General features: G+C 41.0%; 4 protein-coding genes and 1 long non-coding RNA gene across 8 annotated transcripts; 3 read left to right on the top strand and 2 right to left on the bottom strand.

The window, feature by feature from the left end:
• The first annotated feature begins 1,813 nt into the window (after positions 1-1,813).
• LOC147203623 (sialic acid-binding Ig-like lectin 14) lies at positions 1,814-9,083 on the top strand. 2 transcript variants are annotated; one of them, XM_086114245.1, is made up of 9 exons: positions 1,814-1,922; positions 2,000-2,362; positions 3,882-4,169; positions 5,276-5,527; positions 5,788-6,048; positions 6,138-6,222; positions 7,201-7,278; positions 7,372-7,441; positions 7,516-9,083. In XM_086114245.1, the coding sequence occupies exons 1-9, from the start codon at positions 1,874-1,876 to the stop codon at positions 7,564-7,566; spliced, it is 1,497 nt and encodes a 498-aa protein (XP_085970371.1). In that variant the 5' UTR covers positions 1,814-1,873; the 3' UTR covers positions 7,567-9,083. The 2 variants fall into 2 exon arrangements, with proteins under 2 accessions (XP_085970371.1, XP_085970372.1); XM_086114246.1 differs by lacking the exon at positions 3,882-4,169.
• Positions 9,084-10,405: 1,322 nt separating this feature from the next.
• Positions 10,406-12,708, bottom strand: LOC147203622 (sialoadhesin-like). 2 transcript variants are annotated; one of them, XM_086114270.1, is made up of 9 exons: positions 12,439-12,708; positions 12,264-12,332; positions 11,964-12,139; positions 11,847-11,879; positions 11,712-11,753; positions 11,524-11,635; positions 11,184-11,258; positions 10,641-10,722; positions 10,406-10,572 (listed from the first exon to the last, which is right to left on the bottom strand). In XM_086114270.1, the coding sequence occupies exons 2-9, from the start codon at positions 12,323-12,325 to the stop codon at positions 10,501-10,503; spliced, it is 654 nt and encodes a 217-aa protein (XP_085970396.1). In that variant the 5' UTR covers positions 12,326-12,332; positions 12,439-12,708; the 3' UTR covers positions 10,406-10,500. The 2 variants fall into 2 exon arrangements, with proteins under 2 accessions (XP_085970396.1, XP_085970395.1); XM_086114269.1 differs by having other exon boundaries at positions 11,964-12,332; positions 12,439-12,705.
• A 339-nt stretch (positions 12,709-13,047) lies between these two features.
• On the bottom strand, positions 13,048-14,349 carry LOC147203621 (uncharacterized). Its single transcript, XR_015101252.1, has 3 exons — positions 14,201-14,349; positions 13,631-13,797; positions 13,048-13,210 (listed from the first exon to the last, which is right to left on the bottom strand). It is a non-coding gene; the product is annotated as an uncharacterized LOC147203621 (long non-coding RNA).
• LOC147203620 (TBC1 domain family member 15) lies at positions 14,120-22,100 on the top strand. Of its 2 annotated transcripts, none has more exons than XM_086114254.1 (10): positions 14,120-14,470; positions 16,190-16,375; positions 16,456-16,574; positions 16,981-17,084; positions 17,333-17,400; positions 17,469-17,615; positions 17,700-17,790; positions 18,578-18,726; positions 19,455-19,596; positions 19,748-22,100. In XM_086114254.1, exons 1-10 carry the CDS (start codon positions 14,278-14,280, stop codon positions 19,914-19,916), a joined length of 1,368 nt encoding a protein of 455 aa, XP_085970380.1. In that variant the 5' UTR covers positions 14,120-14,277; the 3' UTR covers positions 19,917-22,100. The 2 variants fall into 2 exon arrangements, with proteins under 2 accessions (XP_085970380.1, XP_085970381.1); XM_086114255.1 differs by lacking the exon at positions 14,120-14,470 and adding an exon at positions 14,485-15,462.
• LOC147203619 (heat shock cognate 71 kDa protein-like) lies at positions 21,276-26,251 on the top strand. Its single transcript, XM_086114232.1, has 9 exons — positions 21,276-21,418; positions 22,821-23,026; positions 23,112-23,317; positions 23,396-23,548; positions 23,815-24,370; positions 24,460-24,662; positions 24,730-24,928; positions 25,005-25,237; positions 25,379-26,251. The coding sequence occupies exons 2-9, from the start codon at positions 22,822-22,824 to the stop codon at positions 25,568-25,570; spliced, it is 1,947 nt and encodes a 648-aa protein (XP_085970358.1). The 5' UTR covers positions 21,276-21,418; position 22,821; the 3' UTR covers positions 25,571-26,251.
• Positions 26,252-27,601: the final 1,350 nt, after the last annotated feature.

Genomic DNA, 27,601 nt, shown 5'->3' with positions numbered 1-27,601 from the left:
TGTATTGTTCCCGCCATGACTAATCCTAAATCCCCTCAATCAGATGCCATCAATAGCAGGCACACTTTAAAATGAGGAGGGGAAACAACTTCAGGTTCAGTGTTGGAACATTAAGGCCAGTGAGTAAAGACCTCTTCTGGTAATCCTACTTCCTTGAACATGTAATTGCTGAATATGCTCTTTTTTCTTTTTTGGGCTAATACTTGTCAATGTTTCCCATTTCATCTGTTCAAATCAAGAACCTTTCCTGTGATGGGTAACCTGGCATCCTTCAGCTTCATCAACCCAAGTCCAAGGAGACTATCTTGGGGACGGCCCAAAGAAGATACCGTCAAACTGGAGGATTTCTTGACCCAATGTGAAGAAGATCTCCGGAGCGTCAAACAAAAGCAAAGACTCTCTGTGAAAAACCCGTTGACAGAGAGCGGTCGTTATGTCCACCTGGCTCTACAGGAGCAAGACATTTGTTATCCAAATGGCAGTGGAATGCTGAACCCTACTTTCGTGGGGGAGCCGTGATCAACTCCAATTCGGAAGAGACACTCCAGTATTTGAGTTTTGTCAAGAAATGAACAGGAAATGGGGCCTCGGGGGAAATTCAGGACAAAAATGGCAAACTGGGGTTCATCTTTGTTTGTTTGTTTGTTTGTTTCAGTGTATTGTTCTGATAAACTGCAATATTTGCTTTGAAGGAGCAAGGCCTTCCTGTTTGTGTGTAATGTGAGAAGAGGAAATCCTGTCATGATGACACATCGTTTGAAATGTATATGACAATGTTTACCGGTACATTGTCTTTACCTTGTTTTCCATAGATCTGTATGATGTATAATTTCATGCATTGGATTGTACATTTCTGATAGATAAACGTGTGAAGACAATATGTTTTATTATTTAGATACGATACAAGTTTACATCAAAACATTGGAATATTATGGCAAACATTTTCACACAATGAAATATGCTATGTTTTTAGTCACCTAGATTTCTAATGAGTTCAAAGAAAGAAAACATTCAAGATAATTTAATATCATACGAGAATAAGTTATTATTATTAATCATTATGAGTAAATAAATGCACAATGGGCAGTCGAAGAGCGAGTACATTTTTGAGATCTGAAAATCTGGTCAATTAGTGGAGCCCAGAGTTCAAAGTAAACATGGTGAAGATGCATTCAGTTGTTATGCTGCATGAAAATGGAATCAACTGCCAACAGAAATGAAGTCAGCCCCAAGTACAGATGGTTTCAAATCCAGACTGTGTGTGTGTGTGTGTGTGTGTGTGTGTGTGTGTGTGTGTAAATCACACAACATTATCAAACAGTCCAAAAAAAAGGAAAATATTGAAATATAAAGAGACTTATATTGAGAACTTCGGTGGGCTTTTTGACGACAGTGGTTTTCATGAAATGATTAACATTGTCCAAAGACAAGCATAAAAATACAAAAGGGGAAGTCGTGGTGACTAAAATAAAGATGTTCCGTTTGCAAAGATGGAAACAATACCATCAGTGTTTACTCAGGCATTTAAAAAGATACACTGGCAATAAGAAGGAAGTAACACAAAATGGAGAGAATGCGCTGTATCTTTCTTTGAGTTAGTTTATGACATAAAGCATGAGGAAAATATGGATTTCGGCTGTCAGTCACTACTGTTACGCAACAATGATTTAAAAAAAATGGACACAATAACTACTTCACGAAAATGAAAGCGAATGATTCAGCTATCTGAAGTGTTGTCTTTGTCTTCACACGTGGTTGGATGCATTGCAAGCAAAATGCCGTCACCCTATCACACTGGAGGGAGGTCGTACATGTGCCACACCCTGGAAACCCTCCTGGACTTTCTTTACAGGTCACGTCGCAAGAGGACAAAATGAATACTGTAAATAGTTCTCTACTATTTCTCTTCTTTTTCTCTGAAGGTATGGCATCATCTCTTCATTTAAATATTTCCCCTCCACAGAGAATAATCACATTGGTATGTTGCATTCTTTTGCAGTCTTCTGTGTTAAGGCATCGTCTTGGACCATTGAGTTGCCATCTTCAGTGAAAGGACTCCCCGGATCTTGTGTGGTGATTCCCTGCTCATTTAACTATCCCGATCCACAGATGGCCATCAATAAATTTACTGGGATTTGGTTGGAGGCAGCAAATCACCTCATCTATCACCCAGATGACTCAAAGATAAAGCAGCTGTATCAAGGTCGAACCGAGCTGGTGGGAGATGTAAGACAGAAGAACTGCTCGCTAAAGATTGACCCGCTTCAACAAAGCGACCAAGGACCTTTTCATTTCAGGGTTGAAATGAAAGGCTTTGAAAAATTCTCTTACCTAGAGAGGACTGTCTCCATACAAATGATACGTAAGTACTGTATAAATCTTTCATTTCTAGCAGACTTATACGAGCTAAGTGTGAGGATCTAATAATGAACAATACTGTGTACGTAGTTATAGCTCTTGTGACCATTCAGCTTTTACAAGTTGTAATACAAAGTGCAGTGGGACCTCCAACGTCCAAGTGGTAGCCTGAAATTTGGAGTCATTCATTCATACGTTTTTCAGAACGCAAAGCAAAACAAAACAAAACAAAACAAAAAAAAAACCCAAAACACACAAGCAAACAAAAAATATGAAATAATAATAATAATACTTGTTTACTCAATATATGTTCTTTTTGTTTCTATTTTATTCAGAAAAACAAATGAACAAATGATACACGGATTGTTCAGATGAAAAGTTCCTATCAAGATACATTGTCCCTGAAATGTTCTGCACTAAAACTAGGTTGAACAGGCATTCTGCAAGATGTCAGCAAATCTCATGAAAATGCATCTTCAGCCATTACACACATACCGATCTTTAACATCCTAACATATTATTTTAAAATGCGAAAGTTTCCAAACATAACAAGAGAAATATTGGCAAGCGTGTTCTTGTAATGTGTGCTGTACTTGAGACACATCACATCTCCCAAATGAACACTATCTCCTTGGGCAATTGTAGGTCTCCTCCCCCAAATGAGATGTCTGTCGTAGTTCCGAGACAGACCTGTGAGAGCCGGCGTGGGGCCGAGGGGAATCCAAACTGCCTGAAAATATAAAGAAGAAGAAGAAGAAGAAGAAAGAAGAAGTTAGACTCACTCTTAGCTTGTCTGTTAACTACAGTGACCACTTGCTATTTGTGGAAGTTAGGAAAAGGTTTCTGCCGCCATTGTGAAAGTCCGCAAATAAAAACTGATGCCATGTTAAGGTTATAAAGAACAATTACAAATATTACTAAGTAGACATGCAACAAATCGAGACAGGAGATAAAGAACACAACCAGAGTCAGAGATTTTCTTTTGCAAAAGAGGAGACACTCGCCTCCAGCGCACCAAAGTCGTCCAGCATCCTGGCCCCCCTCCTGCTCTTTTTCTGAACATGAGAGAGGCGGTCCTAATATGGGGGTGGTTGAATGGGCTAATGTCTGACTTTGTGGGCATAGCGCAATTCAAAGCGGTTTACAGCCAGCGATGTGTTTTTGTATCATAACGTATGGTTATTCCATCATGTCCTCACCAAAGCTTTTAAAAAAAAATTGATGCTACTTGACGGCAGCAAAACATTTAAAACGGAGAGGATCATAATGCGCTAACACTATGCATGTAGCATGTACACAATCATGAATCTGCTATATTCAGAAATTAAATTATTCAACACAAACCAACTGCTAACCGAAATAATACACTCACACAAATTAACGTGACATCACACATAGCTAAACAAATATGTGCACTACCACTTTACACAAATGCTATTTGAACCACTGACACATTTCATTTTGCCATTTAATTGCAGTTCTCCAACTCATTGTTACAACAAAACATTTTTCTGTATTCTCAGGTACATTAAGTCCTGTCAATTTAACTGTGACGGAAGAAACGGCACAATCAATAGTGATTGCTTCCTGTTCTGTCACTCACTCCTGCCCCGCCTCTCCTCCCGTCATCCTCTGGAGTCACTCTGGACATCAACATTATCAGACGCGACCCCTGGAAAACGGCCAATGGGAAGCTACGTCCACACTGACCTTCCATCCTGCCCATGCTGAGAACAACACACATTTGCAGTGCCACGTCACATTCAAAGGGGGGCAGCAACAGGAAGCATCCAAGATCATAAATGTGAATTGTAAGTAGAAGGTGGCCTCCAATGGGGACTGAATCCACCATCTTTAATACCAACATTATCATGTCACAATTATAGAAATCATCATTATGATACCCCCCCCCCCCCCCCCCCCACACACACAAATACTGTAACAGCACACAACTGTGCCACATACATTATCTGGAGCAGTTCGGAATCAATATTTATCTAATAATGTGACAACATGTTTTTAGTGAAATACATCATCACCGGAGATGCTGACTATTAAATAAGGAGGGGCGAGTACTGCGACCAGATATCTGAATTGGGTTGACATCTTATATTTTAGGTTTGGCCGATACCAGCATCGTTTTGTTTTCAGGAACTAAAAGACATACAAGGCTGACTGATTACCATTCATGTGCAACTTCTGCAACTATGGACGCAGTCGGAATACACCGTTTGGTGTCGTCCAAATATGTCGTTTGGTTATTTAAAGTGCACCAAAAATGGGGTGCCGGTGCGCCCTCTAACTAGGGACATAGTGCCCAGTGCGTAAGGAACTCCTGATGGAAAGAGTTCAAGCATGAGCTGCTGGTTGCTTTCGAATACAGGTGTCAAAGTCAAGGCCCGGGGGCCAGATCTGGCCCGCCACATCATTTTATGTGGCCTGCAAAAGCAAATCAAGCATGTCAAGTTCCATGATGTTTGCTAAAGTCAGAACCAAAATTTTAAATTGTCATATGCAATCCACAATAACAGTCATTATTCTTGACTTCTGATTTTAAAACTAGTTATTCATCAATTTGTTGTGCGCTATGTATGTAATATGAGGAGGGGATTAAACACTGATATGGTTTCCCAAAATTCATAACGGCCCTCCAAGGGAAACCAGAACTACAATGTGGCCCGCGACAAAAATGAGTTTGACACCCCTGCTTTAGAACATAAGATGGGTTCAGAAATTAACACATGCGCTTGGTGCACAGGTGTCAGTGTGAACTTAATGCTAAATAATAACACACTTTTGTTATTGTTGGCTTTTCCCTTAACTGTGAATGACCGGGCCCATCCATCTGTTTTCATTTCTAAATGTGTGTACAAAATTCTACACACCCCGCTGCAGCCTTTCGTGTGTTTCTCAACAGACGGCCCCGTGAACGTAAATGTCGACTTCAACGCAAACGTGAAGGAGGGCGAGGCCGTGCGCCTGAAGTGCAGCTGCGACGCCAACCCTCCCGCCAGCAGCTACGAATGGCATAACGCAGACGGCGCTGAGCTGCATAAGGGCAACGTCTTCGTCCTGGCAAACGTCTCCAGACACACGGGGGCCCTCTACTGCACAGTTACCAACGCCTTGGGAAGAGCAACATCATCACCCGCACAGCTTAACGTGACATGTAAGTAAACAATCAAGTCACTTTTGTGGTGATTTGATTTAACCCTGACATACTGTTCGGGTCAAATTTCACTGACGTTTAGCAATATCGGGCAGGATAATTTTTAAAAAGTTGTACTATAGCTCATAATTTCATAGAAACCATTATTATGAGGATATTCTTAGCCCCGGGCTAAAATTGACACACAACATACAATACGTGCATGCAAATGAACAGTATGTAAAGGGTTAAAATGTGACTTTCTTGCCTTATTTCAATAGATGCCCCTGTGATTAAGAGCGTCTCATCCTGCTCCTCCGAGGGGGACATGATAAAGTGTGTGTGCATTGCAGAGTCCAGACCCCCCAGCAATGTCCATTTCTCACTGCCTGACACACTCCTTCCGAGGCCTGACGTAGAGAGACATGATTCCATTACCATCGGCACTCTGCGAACTTTTCTTCCTTCTTCTGAGTTGGTCTACTGCGTGGCTAACAACGCCATGGGCAGCACCAGCGCCGCCATCACTTTACCGGTTCACAGTATGGAAGAAAGCATTTCACTTGATTGAATGACCATTTTGGATGACATGAATTCAGATTTTTTTCCACCCTGTTTTGTTTTAATACAGGCAAGACGCTGTATCTTTATGTTATTATTGCAGCTGGAGGTGTTGTCATGCTGGTGATTCTCTTAGTAGTGATGATAAAAAAATGGTAAGAGACTGCAAAACTACAGAGGAACCTCCACAATTGAACGCTCAAAAAGTCGGAACAAAAATTGAGGATTTCGACTTATTATCATGCAGCATGTCATCATGTGCGACTTCAATAACAATTCAAAAATGTTCCCCTTTTTTGGTGGGGGGGGGCAAATAGTCACAAGTTTGATTGATTATTATCTCATTGCGAGTCTAATTGCAAATTATTACAGCGATCTGAAATTTACTAACAAAATTACGAATCTGTGTTTTCATTTAAACATTTTGGCAGATCAGGTTCTGTATCCGGTGTATACCGTTTTATAAAACAACTGATGATCTCAAAATCATTTAAGATCGACATTAATCCCCCCCATACATTTTGAAATCTTGAAAACCTTTGAATACAAGCAGCTGATGGACATTTTGTAATATTCAATATCTTACAATATTTCTACAGGTTTTAAATTCCTCAAGTATCTTCTTCATCAAATCACGAGGAACGGCCAATTTCAGACCGAATATATGTGGTCATGCGTGCGCCCTCCAGTGGACACGACTAACAATGGCGGTTCGGTTCCTTGTATAGTACAGTAATTGAAAAGTTGCAGTCAGTCAGCTATCCCAGATTGGACCCCTTAGTGGTCTGGTTCTAGCACGCGAGGCCATACATATAACACCCATGTGCTTGAGCAATAAAATATCAAATATACGCACGAATTTGCAGTTCATTCAATGCCTTAAGGCTTAAGCAGTATTTACTGTGATGACGTGATGTCTGTGACGTATTTTTAAACTTGCTCTCAACATAGGCTGCAAATACATACAAGTATTTTTTTTAAATAAAACTTTTTTAAATTAATTTCAAGTGCTGAAAATGGCTTGCTGTCTTTGACAATGCAATCATAACTGTTGCACAAACAGACCGTTTTTGTTTGTTTGTTTTTTACACCAGGAAACTCAATGAAATGACATACTGTTGTTTTGCCACCAGGGGTCGATCGAGAGGCGTGCCTGCCTCAGAGCATCCACCGAAGACTGCCGAGTCCTTTAAAACTGTCAAAGCAGCAAGGTTCAAATGTGTTCGTGTGACGGAAAATTTTCCACCTGCATTTCCAAAAGGAAAACGTGTCATTTTCTGTCTCTTTTCTTGCCTTCCTTCAAGGAAAAACACTAAGGCTGGTCAGGATCACAGCAGCATGCACCATGATCATACCTATGGCAACACGAGTGAGGTTTGTTCACACTTCCTGTGAGTTATTTCATTCCATGTCTGCTCGGAGGGAAGTAACCTAATTTTTCCTCACAGGCTGAGTGGACTATAGACTGTGATCCAGTTTACGCCAATGTACAAAATTGACCTGAAGGATTGAACGCATGCGCAGTGTTTGTGTTGTTGTATTTTTTATTTGTATCTTAGTACTGTTGAATATTTTCAGTGTGGGTAACTTTGTTTTTTTGTGTAGTAAGTCCACAAACCGTCCAAATGTTAAAAAGATAGTACAGCCTCAATTAAATGAGACATATTATTCATTTTTCCGTCATTTAAAACAGTTCCTGTCACATGACGTGGTGGTGAACCCCAAAAAAGGACCAGGGTGTACTTGACAAATTGTATTTTAAACAAAGAGAAAAACTAAATCCAGAACTCAGACATGAAGAAAGCAAAAATCCAAAGTAACAAACAAAAACCGTGGCCGAAGCTAAAAACTAACTGACCGTAGCATGAGCGAGAAGCTGAGAACAAGAACGAAACATGAACAAAACATGAGCTAGAAACAAACATGGCCGAAACATGACAGGACCAAACAAACAATGACCCAACACTGAGTGGTCGTGTCGGGAGTCTCTTTATAGTAATAATCACTTAATGACCAACAGGTGTGCAGCTTCAGGAGGAGCCCTACACCGCCACCTGTTGGTCACAAACAGAAACATGACAGTTCCTCATTTTTAGAAACACCCCTGATATTCTTTTGTCAACATAACATCACACTGATTCAGATCTTTTGGCAGGGGTTTCGGGGATGGGTTTTGACTCTTTTAAATACACAGGATGGCTTTTTTAGATATATTGAGCAATTTTTATTTTCTTTTTGCAAATAGGCATGAGCAAAAAAAAAAATCAAGTGGGTTTTTACGTTGTTATACTTCTGGAGACTTGGCTATACACTCCACACTTGGAGAACACCACTCCTTGTCGAGCCTGAAAATGAATGTCACCTCGACAAAATAACCACATGCTGGAAATAGGCAAGTAACAAAATATTCACTTGGGCTGTGTTTGGACCAAGGACATTAGTTAACAAGCACGGTATTACTGTATTGTGTGCAGAAGGAAGAAGGTCAAACAGTCATTTAGGACTTTACTTTATTACACAATATGTAGTGAGTGACCTTTTTTTTTGTTCTTGTTGCACAAATATGCCATATGTTTACAAAAACCCAAAAATGAATACTAAAACCAATAAAAACTATAGTAAAATGAACTATTTTAAAAAAATGAATAAAAACCAACAAACCCATTCCAAAACCTAGTTAAAATTAAATTGAAAAAACAAAAGTCAAAACAAAACAAAAACTAACAATAATGTAATCACCCAAAACTATTTCAACACTAATTCAAAATCAATCACTCTTTCCCTACTTCCCAATTACTCTGCCCTGATTTCTGTAACATATATTTACTAAAAGTGAAAAATGAAACAATACCCCAGAAATTGATGCGATGCATCATGGGGGTCTGTTGCTTTTCTAGCCACCGTTGATTTGTACACTACTTTTCATTTTGCATTGTTGGATGCAGTGATTGTGTTTCATTTTAATTTTTTGAGTGGGCGGGTGTTCCAGAGATTGACTCTCTCTCTCTCTCTCTCTATATATATATATATATATATACAGTATATACAGTATTCCTTCTTCTGTACTGTATATATATATATATATATATATATATATATATATACAGTATATATATATATATATATATATATATATATATATATATATATATACACACACACACAATTTTCAAGTTCTCGTGTCATGTGACACCTTGCACAATCATGCAAAGGAGTACTGTATTCGAGCTGAAAATCTGGTGAAGTAAATGTGTCAAAGGTTATTTTAGGATTCCAAACATTTAATCATACGGGTCGGCATCATCTCATGCACAGCCAGTATCATCACAGGATTTCTTCTGTGTGGGTGTCGCTTTATTTCGATGGGTTAGAAGGGCGGGGGTGGGGGGCGGTGCCATAGTTTTTGTGAAAGGACAATGGTGGATAAGAGAGACATAAATATTCACCGGTTACCGATTACTGCATATATTTTTCAGATTGTACTTAAACATAAAGTAGTGAACAGTTTCAATCTCAAGAAATGAACAGAGCAGAAGTTTCATCAGTGCTCACAACACAGGAAGTGAGTTGACAAATCCATTGACATATTGTGCAAGACAAAGAGGACAACTCCCCGACCTGTTATCGTCACACATTCCCTATAGTCATATATATATGCGGGCCTCATGCTATTGTGTGCTGAAAAATAGTTTACACTTATCTCAGTATGTCATTTGCATCTAGTAACAAAATAAATAAAAGCTTGAATGCTGAATGTTTTTACCTTTGTAATTTGCCTGCTTGTTGATCGGAATCTGTAATACGTGATGTACTGTTTTCGAATTCGATTCGGCTAGTTCAATAAATTCAAAAGATGGCCATTTGATTCAATTTTCTTCCACATCTATTGGGAAAATTAATTCATTTTGCTTTTTTTTTTTTTAAACATTTAATGGAATAGGAGACCCATCCATCCATCCATTTTCAACACCACTTATCCTGAACAGGTCATGGGAGGGTGCTGGAGTCTGTCCCAGCTGACTACGGGCAAAATGCAAGACACCCTGAACTGGTCGTCAGTCAGTCGCAGGGCACATATAAAGATGCACAAGCAGTCACACCGTCACTGAGTGGGAATCAAACCCATGGCGACCGCACACAAGTCAGGTGAGCGTACCGCTACACTATTAGCAACTGGGAATGGGAAACCCTTTTTCAAAGTTTGGACCTCCTATTTCGATCCCAGTAGAATCTATTTTCTTTAACGGCTGTCCTGATGATGGTCTTGGGTGAGTATGAGCCAATCTCAGCTGATTTTGGCCACCCTGGACTGGAAGATCAGAACATGCAACACATGGATTTGTTTGCTCACAAATGTGTGATGAGCACCTTTATTCATTCGCTGTATTTGGCGAGCCGTGCACTTTCAGTGGCGGGCAAGCTAGCAGAGTGCGCTATTTGGCGTGATCCACATTTTCATATATACTGTGATCCCCCCCTCGTCCGTCCGGCTGACCTGCAGCTTGCTGTAAAGACGGTAAGCGAAGTTAGCTTCAGTCAGGATGAATATGAATGTCGTGGCCGTGAATCTTACCTGTAAATTAATATAAACAGGTTCCTCTATAACCTTGCTCTCTGGAAGCTTTTTATCGTCGTGTTTGTTGTTCGTTTCTTTTCTAGAAAATGGGAGAGAAAACCATCGAAAGAGACAAAACTCTACAGTGAATCACAGACATGTTTCAGTTAAAAGGTCATGAATTCACATCACGTTTTTGCCTCTCGGAGGAGAAGAGAGTTGTGGTTTGGTCCTCATCCTTTTCGTAAAGTGGGAGCATTAGGGGAGTTTTTAATGGCTTGTTTGCAAATAGTTAGGTCTGTGGAGTACGGCCGATGTCGATTCTGATGTTTGATAGTTAACGGGGCAATAAATGCGAAGCGGCTTTTCTCGCAAAGCAAAAGCAATGAATGTTCTCCTGCCTCCAGCCAACACTTCCTGACTGCTTAATATTTTTGACATTTGGTAGATGATGACATGTAGCATATTTCTCCTTGACTTGGACCGAAACTAGTTGTTGATCTTTTTTCCACATCAGTTAGGTGGAACCCTTGCAAATGTTTAAACATCCATGATACATACCTGGTGGCTTGGTTTGGTGATTTTCTGCTGAAGTTGGCATAATATCCAGAGCCCTCCCTTCCAAATGATTGTGATCTGTGAAAAACAAAATGGCTTTCTTATTTTTTTGCTGCGGCCGATGGAAAGACAGACAGAGAGGCAAATAGATAGATAGACAGATAGTTTTTTTCAAGACATTTGGAAAAAAAACACTTTTTACTTCATTCTGGGGTGTGCAAAATTTTGAGGGGCGGGAAAAACGAATGTGTTACATTTTGGGATGAGGCTCAAACAACAAAATGCGGACAAAGCAAAGCTCTCCGAATATTTTCCTGATCTAGCTCGACTGATTGAAGCTCACCTTGCGTGCCTTTTCCAAAGGAGAAATCCAGCAGCGAGAAGGATAACAACGGCCGCAAGCGGTACAAAGACGGCAATGCAGATTGTTGTTAACATATTTCTGTTGCTTAGCGCTGTCAAGAAAAGAGACAGCATGGTCAACAACGAGGCAATGCTCACTTGAAATTCCAAATGGATGAGTAAACATACATTGTGGATCTTTTGGAATGGCTGAAGTTGGGAAAATAATTCCTGCAAAAAAAAGAAAAGAAAAGGGGGACACCTAAAATAATAACACGATTTGATTGCAGTGTCAATAGTCAACATCAAAGACTGGGCTGTTACCTGGATTGAATGTGCCTGGCATAGCATCTAGCCCTACAAGAAATGTGTTGTGAAACATACTCAATAACACAACTGCGAGTTGAAACGAATGTGATGATATTTTGACAAGATCCTCACCTGACGTAGTTATCGTGACGCTTTGGTTATAAAAACTAAAGCTTTTCTTGGCAACGATCCGAAAGTAAATAACCAGTCTGCTGTCCATTAGGTTTTTAATCTTGAGGGTGCAGCTCCTGTCGTTTCTCCTTGGTACCAACGAGGTCTTTCCTTGATACCTCTTCACCACCAATGTGCTATTGGGGTGATAAATGAACGCGTTGGTATCCGGATCGTAGGTCTTGAATGCGCTTCTCTGGAACAGTTTCCAGAACAGCCCAAGGTTTTCTGTGTGGTACTTGGGTGGGTAGCTGAACGTACATGGAACGGTCACACTTTGGCCTTTCACTGCGGTGATGCTTCGGTTGACTTTCACACCCCATGTTTCACCTGGAGATAAAAATAATCATCATAATCATAATAATGATGAGAATAACAAATTCACTCAGCGAGGGCCCGTGTGACACCATCCAAAACAAACGGCGGCTCGACCCACCTTTTGAATGAGCAGCCAGGATCAGAATGATGAAGGCAAGCTCAATCAAAGGTTGCTGATGATCCATTGCAGACGTCCCAAGTCCGATTCCGATCGTGTTGACTTTGGACAGCACTTCCCACTAAATGTGCCCGCTTTTTGACACAAGCACAATCCGAAGCCGACAAGGCGGCTCATTGAACGGGCTCGTTAATGCTTGAGAGGAAAGCTCGTTGCTCGCGAATCCTGACGGTGATGTGAAATTTTTGGGTGTGTTTCCTGTTGCTTTGCAGTGGTGAATAAAAAAAAAAAAGGAAGTTGGAACAAAGCAGTGAATGTTCACTTTATTTTAAACTTTCACTCAAATAGATGAGAACACTTCAACTGCGTCGAAGCAACAGGTTTCGTTTATGCTTGTGTAATATGAAAATCCACTTTTGTGGCTCTTTGTTGAACAAGGCAGCATATACGCTGAGTATTCAAAACAGGCCTTGATTGCCTCACTATGACAATGTAGAATAGAATAGATGTGCTAAATCTGGCGTAGGCTATTTCCTGCAAAGATTTGCATATCTATCAATTTGCACTGTTCCACCCAAATGATTGGATGAATAAATCGCTAAAAAGAGTAATCAATACACAAAAAAGTAAATAGATAGACTAAAATGAATTGGCAGATTTATTTTTTTTTCCATGTCATGAAAGTTTACATGAAGAAATCTAATCTTTGCCATTCCAACGACCAACTCTTGCTTCCAGGACATACTGTATATCACTTTTTGCTTTTTGGGACCTAAGAAGAGAAGAGAAGAGATTGAATAGCTTATTCAAGTGGTGTGAGTCAATGTGTGTGAGTCAGGCAAGCGGTGGGGGAGAGAAATCCTAGGAAGAAAGTTCAACTTCAATGGAAAATGTGGTCCTTTAACTTGAAATCAATAAAGTATTGAAAAGCGGGGGTTTAGTTCTTGACATTAGTTCATTTCGTTTATACCTGAAATATTTACTGTATTTTTCTTTTTGTAATTTTCAGAAATTCTACGATACCTCTTTCAAAATCACTTTATTCTGAATACAAGTTTTATTTCATATATATCTTGAAAAAAATTCCTGTTTCAGTACAAAAATAAACAGAAATATTGTACTGTATCTTGCAAAAAAAATACGATCACTTGCTGACGGCAAAATATTTGCTTTCCATGCGGGTTGACTCAACTGTGGGTGGTGGGTGGTGTTACTCTTTCAGCTTCCTCACTTAAAACGGTAAAAGGCTTCAACACCCACACTTTTCCAACAACTTCTTCCCATGGGTAGGACACTTTAGGCATAGTGGGAGAACTACAGTGGATATAAAAAGTCGACGCACCCCTGTTTAAATGCCAGCTGTCTGTGTGGAAAAAAAAATAAAGACAAGCAAAATCTCACAATCACATGGGGGAAAATGTGTTATGGTTTGAAAAGCTTACTAGAACAACTGAACTTGATTTGGGATTAATCAGAGGCCCTTTTATATGATAGATAGATAGATAGATAGATAGATAGATAGATAGATAGATAGATAGATAGATAGATAGATAGATAGATAGATAGATAGATAGATAGATAGATAGATAGGCAGGCTTTTAATTAACATGTGCTGTTTGATGAATATACCACTAGGTGGAGGGCGATATTGACAAATCCCAAGTGTACTTTGAGTCCTGACTCCATCAGGAAAGTGAGTCAAGTTAGTCTCTTGACTCTGCACAACAATCCCCAAAAGAAGCAAGAATGAAGTCCGAAACACTTGCCGTTTACGATGGATGACAAGTTCGCCCGCGCTTCGGTTCAGCGGCTGGCTGACACTGTGCGAATACCTCACAGATGGACCGTGTGATTTCATCGGAGGAGGGGAACAGGCAAGCCGGACGCCAGGAGCCGCGCGTCCGCTCCCGGAGGAGGCTGGCCGGCGTCAGCTCGCCCGCTCAGGCTGCCGCACGGCTCACCTTGTCCGGGGTCATGGACACCGAGGGGAGGGTGGACGAGTCTCGACTGAGAATGCACATTTTCCAAAACGGTATCCATCTTTGGCTCAGTGATGAAGATGAATGTCAATTATTTATGTTGTCTCCTTTAAAAAGGACCAGTTATCCCAATAATAACGTTAGTAAATGTATCTTTTAAGTCGATAATGCTCACTTTTTTAACATGCCCATGATCCTGAATGGTCATTACAAGAATAATAATTATACATATTTTCTCTACTACCCCCCAAAAAAGCTGACCAAAAGTTGGTCTAAAAATAACAGTACTGTATAAATAATGTTACATTAGCTATTACCTGTTAATTTCGGTGTTTTTTAATGCTCGCGACCCTAAATAATAATTAAACCAAAACAAACAGAACTGACCTAAACATTGGCCTAAAAATACTAATCATGGTAACATACATAATGCATCTGTTAATTTCCTTTTCTAAGCATGCCCGTGATCCTGAATCCTAATCAAAACAGTAATAGTCACAGTTATACAAATGTTAACATCATCGGCCCCAAAAATAAATTAAAACATGTTTGGGCTCAACAGCATTGGTATTAATGCTGTTGATTCAAATATTACACCATTTTATAAATTTTAAAATGCCTGTGACCCTAAATAATAATTGTTAATATAAATAGCAATAATTACACATTTTATGAAATTGATTACATTTTATCTTGGTGATGCATGTATTTTTGTTTTTATTTTATTTATGGGTGAAATTATGAATGTAAGGAAGTCTATCCCTGCACTCTCTCAACACAAGCACCACCAACAACAACAACAAAATGTGCAGGTATTAGAATCCATGAAGTGTGCATTGTGCAAGAACATTAAAGTGCAAGCTACAAATCACACACAGGCCTTGTGGTTATCTAAACAAAGAGTTGGTTATGGTCACATGAACAGAAGTTGAAGTGCTTGTTGCTAGAGGCAGTCAAGTGATGCTTTGCCCACATTTTCTGGAAGTGCACTTTTAAACAGCTCTGAAGCAAGAGTTGCCATGAAAGTTCGACATTTAAAAAGAAGGTAAGACTTGTTAAAAACAAATCACATGAGCTTGAACTCATGTGAGTTCAGTGACGTGTGTGAAGCTAAGAAATTATGAGGCTTAATGTTTCAGAGCTGCCTTTGTGAATGTGAATATTCCCTTTGAAAGCCATCATCATGGCAAAAGGAAATGCTTCAGGTCTGTTAATCGTGGTCAATGAATATTCTTTCTGAATGTGCTGGAACAATAGTAACGAACATGGATGTAGGAATTCAAAGAAAAAGATTAGCCCGGCAGCAGTGCAAAACATTGCGTAACACATTAGTCTCAAATCCTCTGGAAGCAGAGCAAAGGTCACTGCATCTGCCCTTATGTTCCACTTCACTGATTGCCTGACGTGACCTGCTTTGATGATGATTGCACAAAAATGTGAAATATTTGGGATTTTTTTCCCCTATGGGATGTTTAGCTGGCAATTTTTAAATGCTGCATATGTTCGACAGGACTTTTAGAAGTCTTTTGCTTTTGTGCTGGGTCCCACGGTGTGCAGTTAAACAAACAAACAAACAAAAACAACTTGAAATTAACATTGCTTTTCCTGGCATTCCATTTCTAAAATGACAGAAAATCCTATTGTTTCCAATTTAGACCTATAAATATCCATTTTCCTCTTAACTCACGTGGAAAACTTAAACTGTAAACATCCCAGAAGTTTTGCAACCTACTCCACCATTAACAATCGAGACAACATCAATCCGTTTCTAGGTGGCGTATCTCCCACTGAGCGTGGCCTAGCATGGCGCTTCCTGTTCGGGATGTACCCGTGCAGCTCGACCGCTTTGGAGCGTCCTCTGCTTCAGGAGCAGCTGACTGTGCGTTACCAGGTGATGAAAGCAAAGTGGCAGAACTTCCTCCCTTCGGCTGTACAGATGCATCTCAATGGCACCGATGGTAAACTCCCCAAACGTTGTCTTTCACAGACGATGACATCTTGATCATGATTATGATTGTCTATCATATGTGCTTGGTAGCTGAGCTGGTGGCTGCAGTGGGCTATTTTAACCAGAGGCAGGCACTGGTCCAGCAAGAAGCTGACAACTTGAGTGACGAGGTCCGAGACCGGGTGATGTTTTTGGAGCTGCAAGCGCAGGTTTGTTTGATGGGCACCTTTTTGGTTCAAGGAAGATAACCCAACAGGAGCTAGTGTATTTAAAACATGACACGCCATGAGGGGCGGCACGGTGATCGACTATCAGCACGCCGCAGAGAGAGCGATGATTCCATGATTGACGTTTCTTGAAGCATTCTCTTTATGTTGTGTATTAATGGCAAGACTGACCGTGAGCAGGACCAAGGCTATTCATTTTCATCTACTGCTTCATTCTTGTTAGAGCACACTCTGCAATTGGCAAAAACCTCTGCTTAACAAAAAAGAGCACAAAGTGTACCGCGATTTTGCAATCAGTTCAAAGTTGCCTGGTAGTTATATTCAAATAATGTGTCAAATAATAATATTGAAAATGTGTTATGTCATGTTGTTTTGCGCTTGTTTTCAGATATTGTTTGAACGTGTTACTTTTGACCAGAAAGAGCTACAGGAAGCCATCCGAATAATTAATAAAGATGTCCCAAGAACCAACAGAGACCTGAGCTACTACCAGTACGGAATTCTAATTATTTTAATTTGGCAGCTAGATAAAATGGAATTCTAAAATTATGCATTGTTTCTGCGAAGGAGGTTAAGTTTATGTATTTTCAGTGGCTTGGATATGTAGGTATTCTTCAATGATACCTTGAGACATTGGGAATTAAAATGACGTATTACACCCTTGATTGACATTTTGAACTTCACTCATGAATTCAACCAGTTGCCTTGTTTTTAACTTTTTTTTGGGGGGTGTATTTCAGAGGTGAAGGTTCAGGGAATCTGCTGGTGCTGAGAGACATCCTCATCACCTATGCGGCTTTCCATCCAGGTAAACAATCAAAGAACTTCATGTTTTTGTCTTTTATTTTTCAACTGCAACTTTTTCTTGTATTACAGAGGTAAGTTATGCCCAAGGAATGAACGACCTGTGCAGCCGATTCCTGGAGGTCATGGACTGCGAGGTTGACAGTTTCTGGAGTTTTTCTTGCTACATGGAGAAATTTGCCAAGGATTTCCGAGAAGATGGCCTGCACAGAAAAATAGGTGGAGTGGACTGTCAGTTATTACATGTTTGTTCTTTGCTCGGAAACATACGTCAATGAAAGCTTTTCAATAAATGTCATTTAGAGTTGGAGGCGGCCCTGTTAAAGGAATTGGACCCTCAACTTCATGTCCACTTGGTCACAGACAGCATGGAAAGCTTCACCTTCTGTCACAGGTAAATGAGTTGTCAGTTTTCATCCTTAATGGGGCCCACATTGAAATATGTGATTACAGTATGCAGAATGGCGGCCCGGTAGTCGACTGGTTAGCACGTCTGCCCCACAATAAATTAATGGAGACTTCTTTCTTCTTTCTTCTTACTTTTTTCTTTTCTGATTGATATAAAAATGATTTATTAGATACAATCACATAACGGGGTAGGACTAGATAAGTGTTTTACTTCTTCCTACTCCCTTGAACATAATAACTGTGTTGAATGAAGATTGATTTCTTTCTTTTTACTTTTTTTATCTACCTTATTTTCTGTCAAATTATTACTGTATATATGTTTTATGTTCAATAAACAAACAACAAACAATGCAGAGGTGCAGGGTTTGATTATGGCTCCGGCCTTCCTGTGTGGGGTTTGCATGTTCTCCCCCTGCCTGCGTGGGTTTTCTCTGGGTACTCCGGTTTCCTCCCACATTCCAAAAACATGCATGGCAGGTTAATGGAACACTCGAAATTGTCCCTGGGTGTGGGTGTGAGCACGGATGGTTTTTCGTCTATGTGTGCCCTGCGATTGGCTGGCTACCAGTTCAGGGTGTCCCCCGCTTATTGCCCGATGACGGCTGGGATAGGCTCCAACACGCCCTGTGACGCTCTAACCACTGGATCACCGGGTCACCATATACATATATATATATCAGTGATCTTTGTGACTTATTCTTTCGTTTAATCAACCTTTTTTTTCGACATGCATATCTCTGTACATGTGTGTGTGCGTGTGGGGGATACATCAGATGGCTGCTGCTAGGCTTCCAGAGAGAATTCGAACACAGCGATGCGCTACGTTTGTTTGAGATCCTGAGTTGTGACCACCTGGAGCTCATTTCCCAGCGTGTAGACCGAGCCCGTTATCAGGAAAGGCTGGCCCAAAAATATTGTCCAGGTGAGACTTAGCCTCTATTTTTGTAGATAGTGTACCTGTGCCACCGTGGTCAGTGGATACTGATTTTCATATCCGTAAGAGTCGCATTGCGCCTGTTTGTGAATTTGGCAGACTGGTCTCTGCCAAGATGGGTGGGGCAGTGCAGCCGAGGGAATGTAATAGAGATGTGCCTGGCAGAGTGACGATTCGGTGCCAGCTTTAGGCTTACACAGACCATGTCTAACATTGGTGCTGGGTAGACAGCTGGTCTCGTGTGATGTACAGTATTTCCTTCACAAACATACAAACAGTGTCATGCATCAAACACGCCGAATCAATGTATTGCAATTTTTTTTTAACCATTCCATACAGTGCTACAGCTGCGGGAGGGCAGTTTCAAAGTCCACCTTGTCTAGACTCTAATGTCATGCATGATTAGCATATCGCATTTAAAAAGGGAATTGAAAGGCACCACTTTGATTGGCAATGAGCGAAGTCGGCTGTGACCACTACAGCAGTGCAGCCCATCCTCTCACAGATCCAGCCTGCACTTCACTGTAAAATTACCCACCGGTCTAAGCCGCCCACGCACACAGATATGCCACACGGCATGCAGTATTTCCACTTGTCACAAAAATAGAGCCCCTTGAGTAGAAGGTGGAGTAGAAATAGGAAGGTAATGACTGTCGCCATGAAAAGATTGTGAACCCAACCATAATGCTTTACTCATGTGTTGGCCTTGTCTGCAGATGACAAGTGTGAGTCGGAGCTGCGGGCCGTCAATACAGACTTTACGTTCGAGCTGTTCATCTGCGCAGCCATCCTTTTGGACCACAAAGACACTCTGTTGCAATGTCAAGATGAAGTCCAGCTGATTCAATTCACAAGCAGGTTTGCGTTACGCTCACTGGCCACATTATTGGGTACACAATTTAATGGGACCTGTATTAAAAAGTGTGCCTGGTGGCACAGTCCTCACAGGTATTTCGAATGTTTTGTAAGTGTAATTAACAGCAGGTAACGTGAATTGTCTTTTGCGCAGCCTTCATGGAACACTGGACTTGAACAGCACTCTGAAGAAAGCAGAGCATCATTTCTTCAACTACTGCAAACGCTGTGCTTGGGACTCCATGAACTGCCGCTGTAGAGCGCACAAAAGCAAAGAAGAAGACTTTCTCTGTCAGCTTCGCAGTTTATTTGTTTCAAGATAAGAACGACTGGTTCATTCCCTGTCACCCTTTTAGAATAAGTGACCAAACACGTTTAAAGTCATACATTTGTTGTTATTCTTAATAGTCCAGAGGTAAAATGTTATCAGCAGATAGGTTATTTCATCATTATGGAAAAGTATTTATTGTTTGAAAGTGGACAAACATAAACTGTGGATTTTTTTTGTATTATTATTATGATTATTTTTAACTTGACACGTCAACATTGGCCTTTTTAAGGCTTGTTACAAAGGCTTAATGCAATATTTAGCCACTGGAAGGTGACAGACAACAGGTGGTGTTACTTACATACTCGGGTTATATTTAAAATGACTTATGTAACAAGCGTGTACGTTGTAGACACTGACAGAAAGAATGGAAAGGGAGGGAAACGATATGAACCTATGTTAATAATATTGTTAATGCTAATAATTCTATTTAATTTATATATGGTGAATTGGTATCTTTGATCTGAAAATCCCACAAAAAATGTGATAAAAGGCCATAAAACGTTTTCACTTAATGTATGGTGGATATCAATGGTTTACTCACGCCTGTTCAAATGGCAGGTTGTTTCTTTTTGGGGTGAAATAATCATTTAAAAATAGAACAATACAGGCCATTTCAAAACCTTTTCCACATTAATGTTACATATAAATTGTACATGCCAAATCATTTTATTTTCTGTAATCTTTTTAAGAGGTGATGTACCGGTAGACATAACTGAAATAATATGGTTTCTTCTTTTGGCATTTGTAGAGCCATTTCCATCAAAAATATATACACACAGTTCTACAAATCATTGAAACTGTGTTTGTGGTTTAGTACTGCAAACGGTCTTTTAGTTGGGGGGGATGATGTGTTTTTAACATTTAAACAAGTCAATATGCACTTGCATTTAACCTCAAGTGTATTATTTAGCGACATTTCTCAGCAACACTATACAGGAGTAAGTTTAAGGCTAGATCAATCAATTCCTTTGAATCTAAATTCATATTTCCAAGTCATTTTTGGAGAATTGTGTTCTGCATTTGTGGGAACGGTTTGGAGGAATCCCCTTTCTGTTCCAGCCTGGCTCTGCCTCAGTGCACAAAAGCAAGGCGCATGAGTTCAAACACATTTGAGGTGAATGAGAAGAGATATTGCGAGACTTCAGAATGAATCATGAAAGAAAGTTTTCCCAAAATAGAAGCTGTCAGAGCAGAAAAAGGAGGGGCCATTGCACTTCCTAGCACTGTATATCTAAAGGTCAACTGTCCTAATAGTTTTGTCCACTTATTGGTAGACCAACAAGCTTATTTGGTAAGTCAGAAGGTTCTAGAACGTTCTGTGGGGGGCTCATCTGACACCCAGTAGGGCTCCCCCTGCTCTATATACACTGGGTGAGCACATGCCCTCGCCCTCTTAGTCTGCCTGCCAGGACGCAGAAAGGAGTACGGGAGAGGAAGTCAGGGCTAGCTAGCACAACAGAATCCCAGTTAAAGTTGAACAGCTGACACAACAAGGTAACACGATTTCTAGCTGTGCTGCATCCAGCCTGGCTTCATAGTTTGTCTCGCTTCATTGCTGCATTGAAAAGCTTAACTGCCACGTGTGAGAGCTTTTTCAATTTTTTTTTTCTTTTACAAATTTTAATCATCATGCTTGCATGGATTATTGACTGCAGGCTGAAACTGAATCAATAACAGTCAGTTTAGGTCTAGATGGTCCAGAGCACTACGTCTGAATTATTCAGATATCAGCTGAATGTCATGTCTTAAAAGCTTAAAATAAAGATAAGAAAAAATATGTAGAAAGTAGAAGCGAAATAATGATGTATCAAATATGTTCATAATACAATGTGTGCGTGTGTGTGTGCATGTGTGTGTGTGCGTATGTGCGTGCATGTGTGTGTTTTTGTCATGATGGAAACTTGTGGATGGAGAAGCAGCTGGACTGTGTCAGCAATTTCTTTGGTGTTACACAACAGGACAAGTGAAAATTCAAAATAGCACATTTTGTGAACAAACTTTCGGGTGAAATTACAAATAGAGGAAAAGAAAAGGTTGTCAGCTTCATTAAGTGCCTAATACCAGTCGACTCTGTCCCTGTTTGCTGCTATGAGCATGGCCCAGAAAGTTCTCAAATATCTTGGCATGTACAGAATGTAATATCTTCCCATATATGAATAAATTAATCTTAAATGTGTGTGTGTATTGGCCTTTTATTTCAATAGCAGCCTTGCAAATGATTTTTGCCACCAATAATGATCCCAGCTTTTTTGGGGGGGACAACCATTAATTCCCATGTTGATAAGATGGCACTTATTATAGTAACAGCTAGGTATTTTGAGCCAGCTGTTGGAAAACACACACACACACACACGCACACGCACACACACACACACACACACACGTACACGCACACTGATCACTGCTCTGGGATCAGTGCTCCTGTCACATGATAGCGTTGTGTTCATGAGGGTGGAGTGGCAAGCAAAAGTCTAGCGGGGGAAGTGAATGGCAACGTGATTACCAGTCATTTTGTTTTAAATTCTCCCCTAAATGTGCCATAGGTGTCAATTTAAAGTGAGCACTTTATCTTTGTAAAAGCATAATTCAGACATACTGTACTTGGTTGCATTTTATTATTTACAGTATATTTTATATATTTGTATGCTGCAATTTTTATTTCTATACTTAACGTTTACTCATTGTTGGTGTGCCGAACCAATTTTCCTTTTATTTATAAAATGCCCCACGTAGTTGACTACAAACATGAAACATATTCATACAATCATTCTTTGTTAGTATAAAATCCTTTTTTGAAATCAATGCGGCAGTATTTCATGAGCATGCAATAAATTACACTATTGTGGACCAAAGAATAAAAATAAATAAATACTGAATCCTTCTTTGCCTTATTCAGGATGTCGAAAGGACCGGCAGTAGGCATTGATCTTGGCACCACCTATTCCTGTGTGGGCATCTTCCAACATGGCAAAGTGGAGATCATTGCCAATGACCAAGGAAACAGGACCACACCCAGCTATGTGGCCTTTACAGACACCGAGAGACTAATTGGAGACGCGGCCAAGAATCAAGTTGCCATGAACCCATCGAATACAGTCTTTGGTAAATACAACACAATGATACCGATTTACTATTTTCCTAAGTCAACCACGTAGAACTGAGAGGTCTGTTCTTGGTCTGTCTGCAGATGCCAAGCGTTTGATCGGGCGTAAGTTTGATGACTCCGTGGTCCAGGCAGACATGAAGCACTGGCCCTTCAAGGTTGTGAATGACTCCACTAAACCCAAAGTGGAGGTTGAGTACAAGGGAGAGATCAAGACTTTCTACCCCGAGGAGATTTCCTCAATGGTCCTCACCAAGATGAAGGAGATCTCTGAGGCCTATCTTGGCAAGGTAGGAACACATTTTGGCTAAATAGAGCTTCATAGAATACCAAAGAATGTTTTTGAAACCAATCCTTCTATTTTGTAGACTGTGACCAATGCTGTCGTCACCGTTCCTGCCTACTTCAATGACTCTCAGCGTCAGGCCACCAAAGACGCTGGGGCCATTTCAGGGCTTAATGTGCTGCGCATCATCAATGAGCCCACTGCAGCAGCCATTGCCTATGGCTTGGACAAAAAGGTCAACAAATATACAAATTATTCATCCAATGAATTCTATCATGCTTAGCCTATCCAGGGTCATGGGTGAGTGATAGCATACTCTGCGTTATATTCCAAATCATCAGTCAGTTACGGGCCGACAGAGGTTGAAACCTTCAATTCAACTAATATTGCTTGTTTTTGACACTGGGAGAAAGATGGAGTCGCTTGAGAAAGACAAAGCAAAATCCACGCGGATCAGAACATCCAGTGAGGTCGATTTTGACTTTGAAATGTGTATTTCAGGTAGGAAGTGAGCGCAACGTCCTGATCTTTGACCTCGGGGGAGGCACTTTTGATGTGTCCATTTTGACCATTGAGGATGGCATCTTCGAGGTCAAGTCCACTGCGGGTGACACTCACTTGGGCGGTGAAGACTTTGACAACAGAATGGTGAATCACTTCATTGGCGAGTTCAAGCGCAAATTCAAAAAGGAAATCAACACCAACAAACGAGCGGTGCGTCGCCTGCGCACCGCCTGCGAGCGTGCCAAGCGTACCCTCTCCAGCAGCACCCAGGCCAGCATTGAGATCGACTCGCTCTACGAAGGAACCGACTTCTACACATCCATCACCAGAGCTCGTTTTGAGGAACTCAATGCTGATCTGTTCCGCGGAACCCTGGAGCCCGTGGAGAAGGCCCTGAGGGACGCCAAGATGGATAAGTCCCAGATCCAGGATATTGTCCTGGTGGGTGGCTCCACTCGTATCCCCAAGATCCAAAAGCTTCTGCAGGACTTCTTCAACGGCCGTGAGCTCAATAAGAGCATCAACCCTGATGAGGCGGTGGCCTACGGAGCGGGTAAGAACCTCCATTACGAATAGACGTGAATTTTTGAAAATATGTTGAATGTGGAAACTGTATGCGTTGTATGTGGAAACTCTCTTCAGCGGTCCAGGCTGCCATCTTGGCTGGCGATAAGTCTGAGAACGTACAGGACCTGCTCCTGCTGGATGTCACCCCCTTATCGCTGGGAATTGAGACCGCTGGAGGAGTAATGACTGTGCTTATCAAAAGGAACACCACCATCCCCACAAAGCAAACTCAAACCTTTACCACTTACTCTGACAACCAGCCTGGTGTCCTCATTCAGGTAGCGCCAACCCCAATTTATTACTCTTGCGCCACATCACTATTTCACCGTATGCATTTTATTTTAGGTTTTTGAAGGTGAGCGAGCCATGACCAAGGATAATAATATCCTGGGCAAGTTTGAGCTTACCGGTATTCCGCCCGCTCCCAGGGGCGTCCCCCAGATTGAGGTGACTTTTGACATTGACGCCAACGGAATTCTCAATGTGTCTGCTGTCGACAAAAGCACCGGAAAAGAGAACAAGATCACCATCACCAATGACAAAGGTGCTTGAATTCTCCGAGAGCATAAAATACACCACACGAAAGTCGTCAAACTTATCGAGGTTTCTTTTTGCCAAAGGGCGACTGAGCAAGGAGGACATCGAGCGGATGGTGCAGGAGGCCGAGCAGTTCAAGAGTGAAGACGAGGCCCAGAGAGAAAAAGTCACAGCTAAGAACGCCCTTGAGTCTTTGGCCTTCAACTTGAAGAACACCGTGGAGGACGAGAAGCTTCAGGACAAGATCAGCCCAGAAGACAAAAAGGCCATCATAGACAAGTGCAACGAAGTCATTTCCTGGCTGGACAGGAACCAGGTAAAGATTAATCACGAGTGACTGAAATCCAGCGACAGCTCTGGGCATTGTGAAAATATTGCCTCCAAATATTCTTACTTGACAAACAAGCGACTTCATGTTTACTCTCATTCATTTTTTCCCCCCCTTTCTGTAATTTAGACGGCAGAGAAAGATGAGTACGAGCACCAGCAGAAGGAGCTGGAGAAACTTTGCAACCCCATAATGTCCAAACTTTACCAAGGGGGCACGGCAGGGGGAATGCCTGGTGGAATGCCAGGGGGGATGCCTGGTGGTTTCCCCGGTGGAGCTGAAGGAGGCTCCGCTGGGCCGACTATTGAGGAGGTTGACTAAACACCCTGCTCTTGTAGTGCTGAAATTTCATCTCCTGACATTACTGTCTTCAAGCTTTTCTCAGAATGCTCATTAAATAAAAACAGAAACTAGCAAATGAAAATAACACTATCTCCAAATGTAGTGATTTATTTTCTTTTTAGCAAAAAAATAAAAAATAAAAAAACTACGCACGATGTGAATGCTTTACATCAAGGTGTCAAAGTCAAGGCCCGGGTGCCAGATCTGGCCTGCCACACCATTTTATGTGGCCCGCGAAAGCAAATCAGTCATGTCAAGTTCCACGATGCTTGCTAAAGTCTGAACCAAAATTTCAAATTGTCACATTTAATCCACAATAACAGTCATTATTCTTGACTTCTGATTGTACAACTAGTTATTGATCAATTAGTTTTGCACTGTGTATGTAGTATGTGGACGGGATTAAACATTTATATGGTTTCCCAAAATTCATAACAGCCCTCCAAGGGAAACCGTAACTACAATGTGGCCTGCGACACAAACGAGTTTGACACCCCTGCTTTACATTGAAGAGTTCGAAATCAAGTTCAGTTAAAGTATCAGGCGAATCGAAGTAAAAACGTCTACGTTTTGATGAATCCAGTGATGACCTAACTCAATCCAACTAATGCTTCCTGTACTAAAATACACCATATCATTAAAGATTGAGATGGCAATGTCTGTGCGGGTTTTTTGTTTCTGAAACTGTTTTGTTGAAAAGCTTCACAGTCACAGAAAATATAACACAGATGTGCTGCTGTAATTGTGCAACAACTGTCCACACATGCTAAATGTTGAAAAAGATGAAACCATTTGGTGCACCTGAACAAGGAAATACCCATCAGGGTCGTTCCATACCAAATCATCCAGTGGGTTCAATCAAGAAGATTTTGATTTTGGGGTGTACTTATTGGTCGTCATGGCACAACATCCATCCATCCATTTTCTAATTGGCTTATCTTCACAAGGGTCACGGGCATGCTGGAGTTTAACCCAGCCGTCACGGGACAGGAGGCAGGGGGGACCCTGAGCTGGTTGCCAGCCAATCGCAGGGCGCACACAGACGAACAACCATTCACGCTCACAGTCACACTGAGGGACAATTTGAAGTGTTCCATTAGAAAACATGCAAACTCCACACAGGAAGGCAGGAGCCGGAATCGAACCCTGCACCTCTGCGCTGTGAGGCCGACGTGCTAACCAGTCGGCCACCATGCCACCCCATGGCACAACCTCTGCTCCCGTTGACCGAAAATTTGAGATTTTGTGTTGCGCCATCACTATCAACGACTACGCCAATTTTCATTTACATCAGAATCTACTTGGTTCAATCTATTGGATAATTTGGCATGGAACGACATTGGCGGTCTAAACAATTCTGTATTGTAAGTCACATGTATTCGTACAGTCTTGCAAATGTATATCCTTTGAGGATAGAAAATGATTATTTCTTAGTCTATTTGGTGTGTAAAATCGAATTTGGAATTATTTTGTGGAGGTTATTTTGTACCATGTACTTATTAGCATCCATATACTTATATTAGGATTATAAATTTAAATACACATATTACCACACATTCACTGGTGACGTCATCACGCATACATGCGATACCATCGAATGAGATCGAATCAAAAAGTAACGTGTTTTACACATATGAGCAATTTTGATCCAACCCCCGTATAGGGATCTTGACAGAATGTGCAAGTGTACATATTATCGCGACTCGTGAGTGCAAAATGTTTTTTCCTTTTTTTTTTTTTAAAGGTGTATCCCATGATTGGCTACAGACCAGTCCAGGATGTAGTTTCCCATTTCCCCAAAGTCAATTGCTATAGTCTCCACTCCCATGTGAACACGAAATAGGAAAAGCGGGATAGAAAATGGACAGAGAGATGGGTGGATTTCTATGGTGCTTATGTGAAAACCAATCAAAAGTCCAAGAATTTGTTGAGAGTTTTGATTCCATTCCAAGTATTTATCTGCAGTTGTTCCGTTCCCAGACCTATCGCACCTGAACACATGGAGCTCAT

This window comes from Hippocampus guttulatus, chromosome 6, assembly GCF_054856545.1.
Source record: "Hippocampus guttulatus isolate MCC_2025c chromosome 6, RoL_Hgut_1.0, whole genome shotgun sequence".
In the NCBI taxonomy this organism is placed as follows: domain Eukaryota; kingdom Metazoa; phylum Chordata; class Actinopteri; order Syngnathiformes; family Syngnathidae; genus Hippocampus; species Hippocampus guttulatus.
This window is presented reverse-complemented; position numbering and strand designations above follow the sequence as displayed.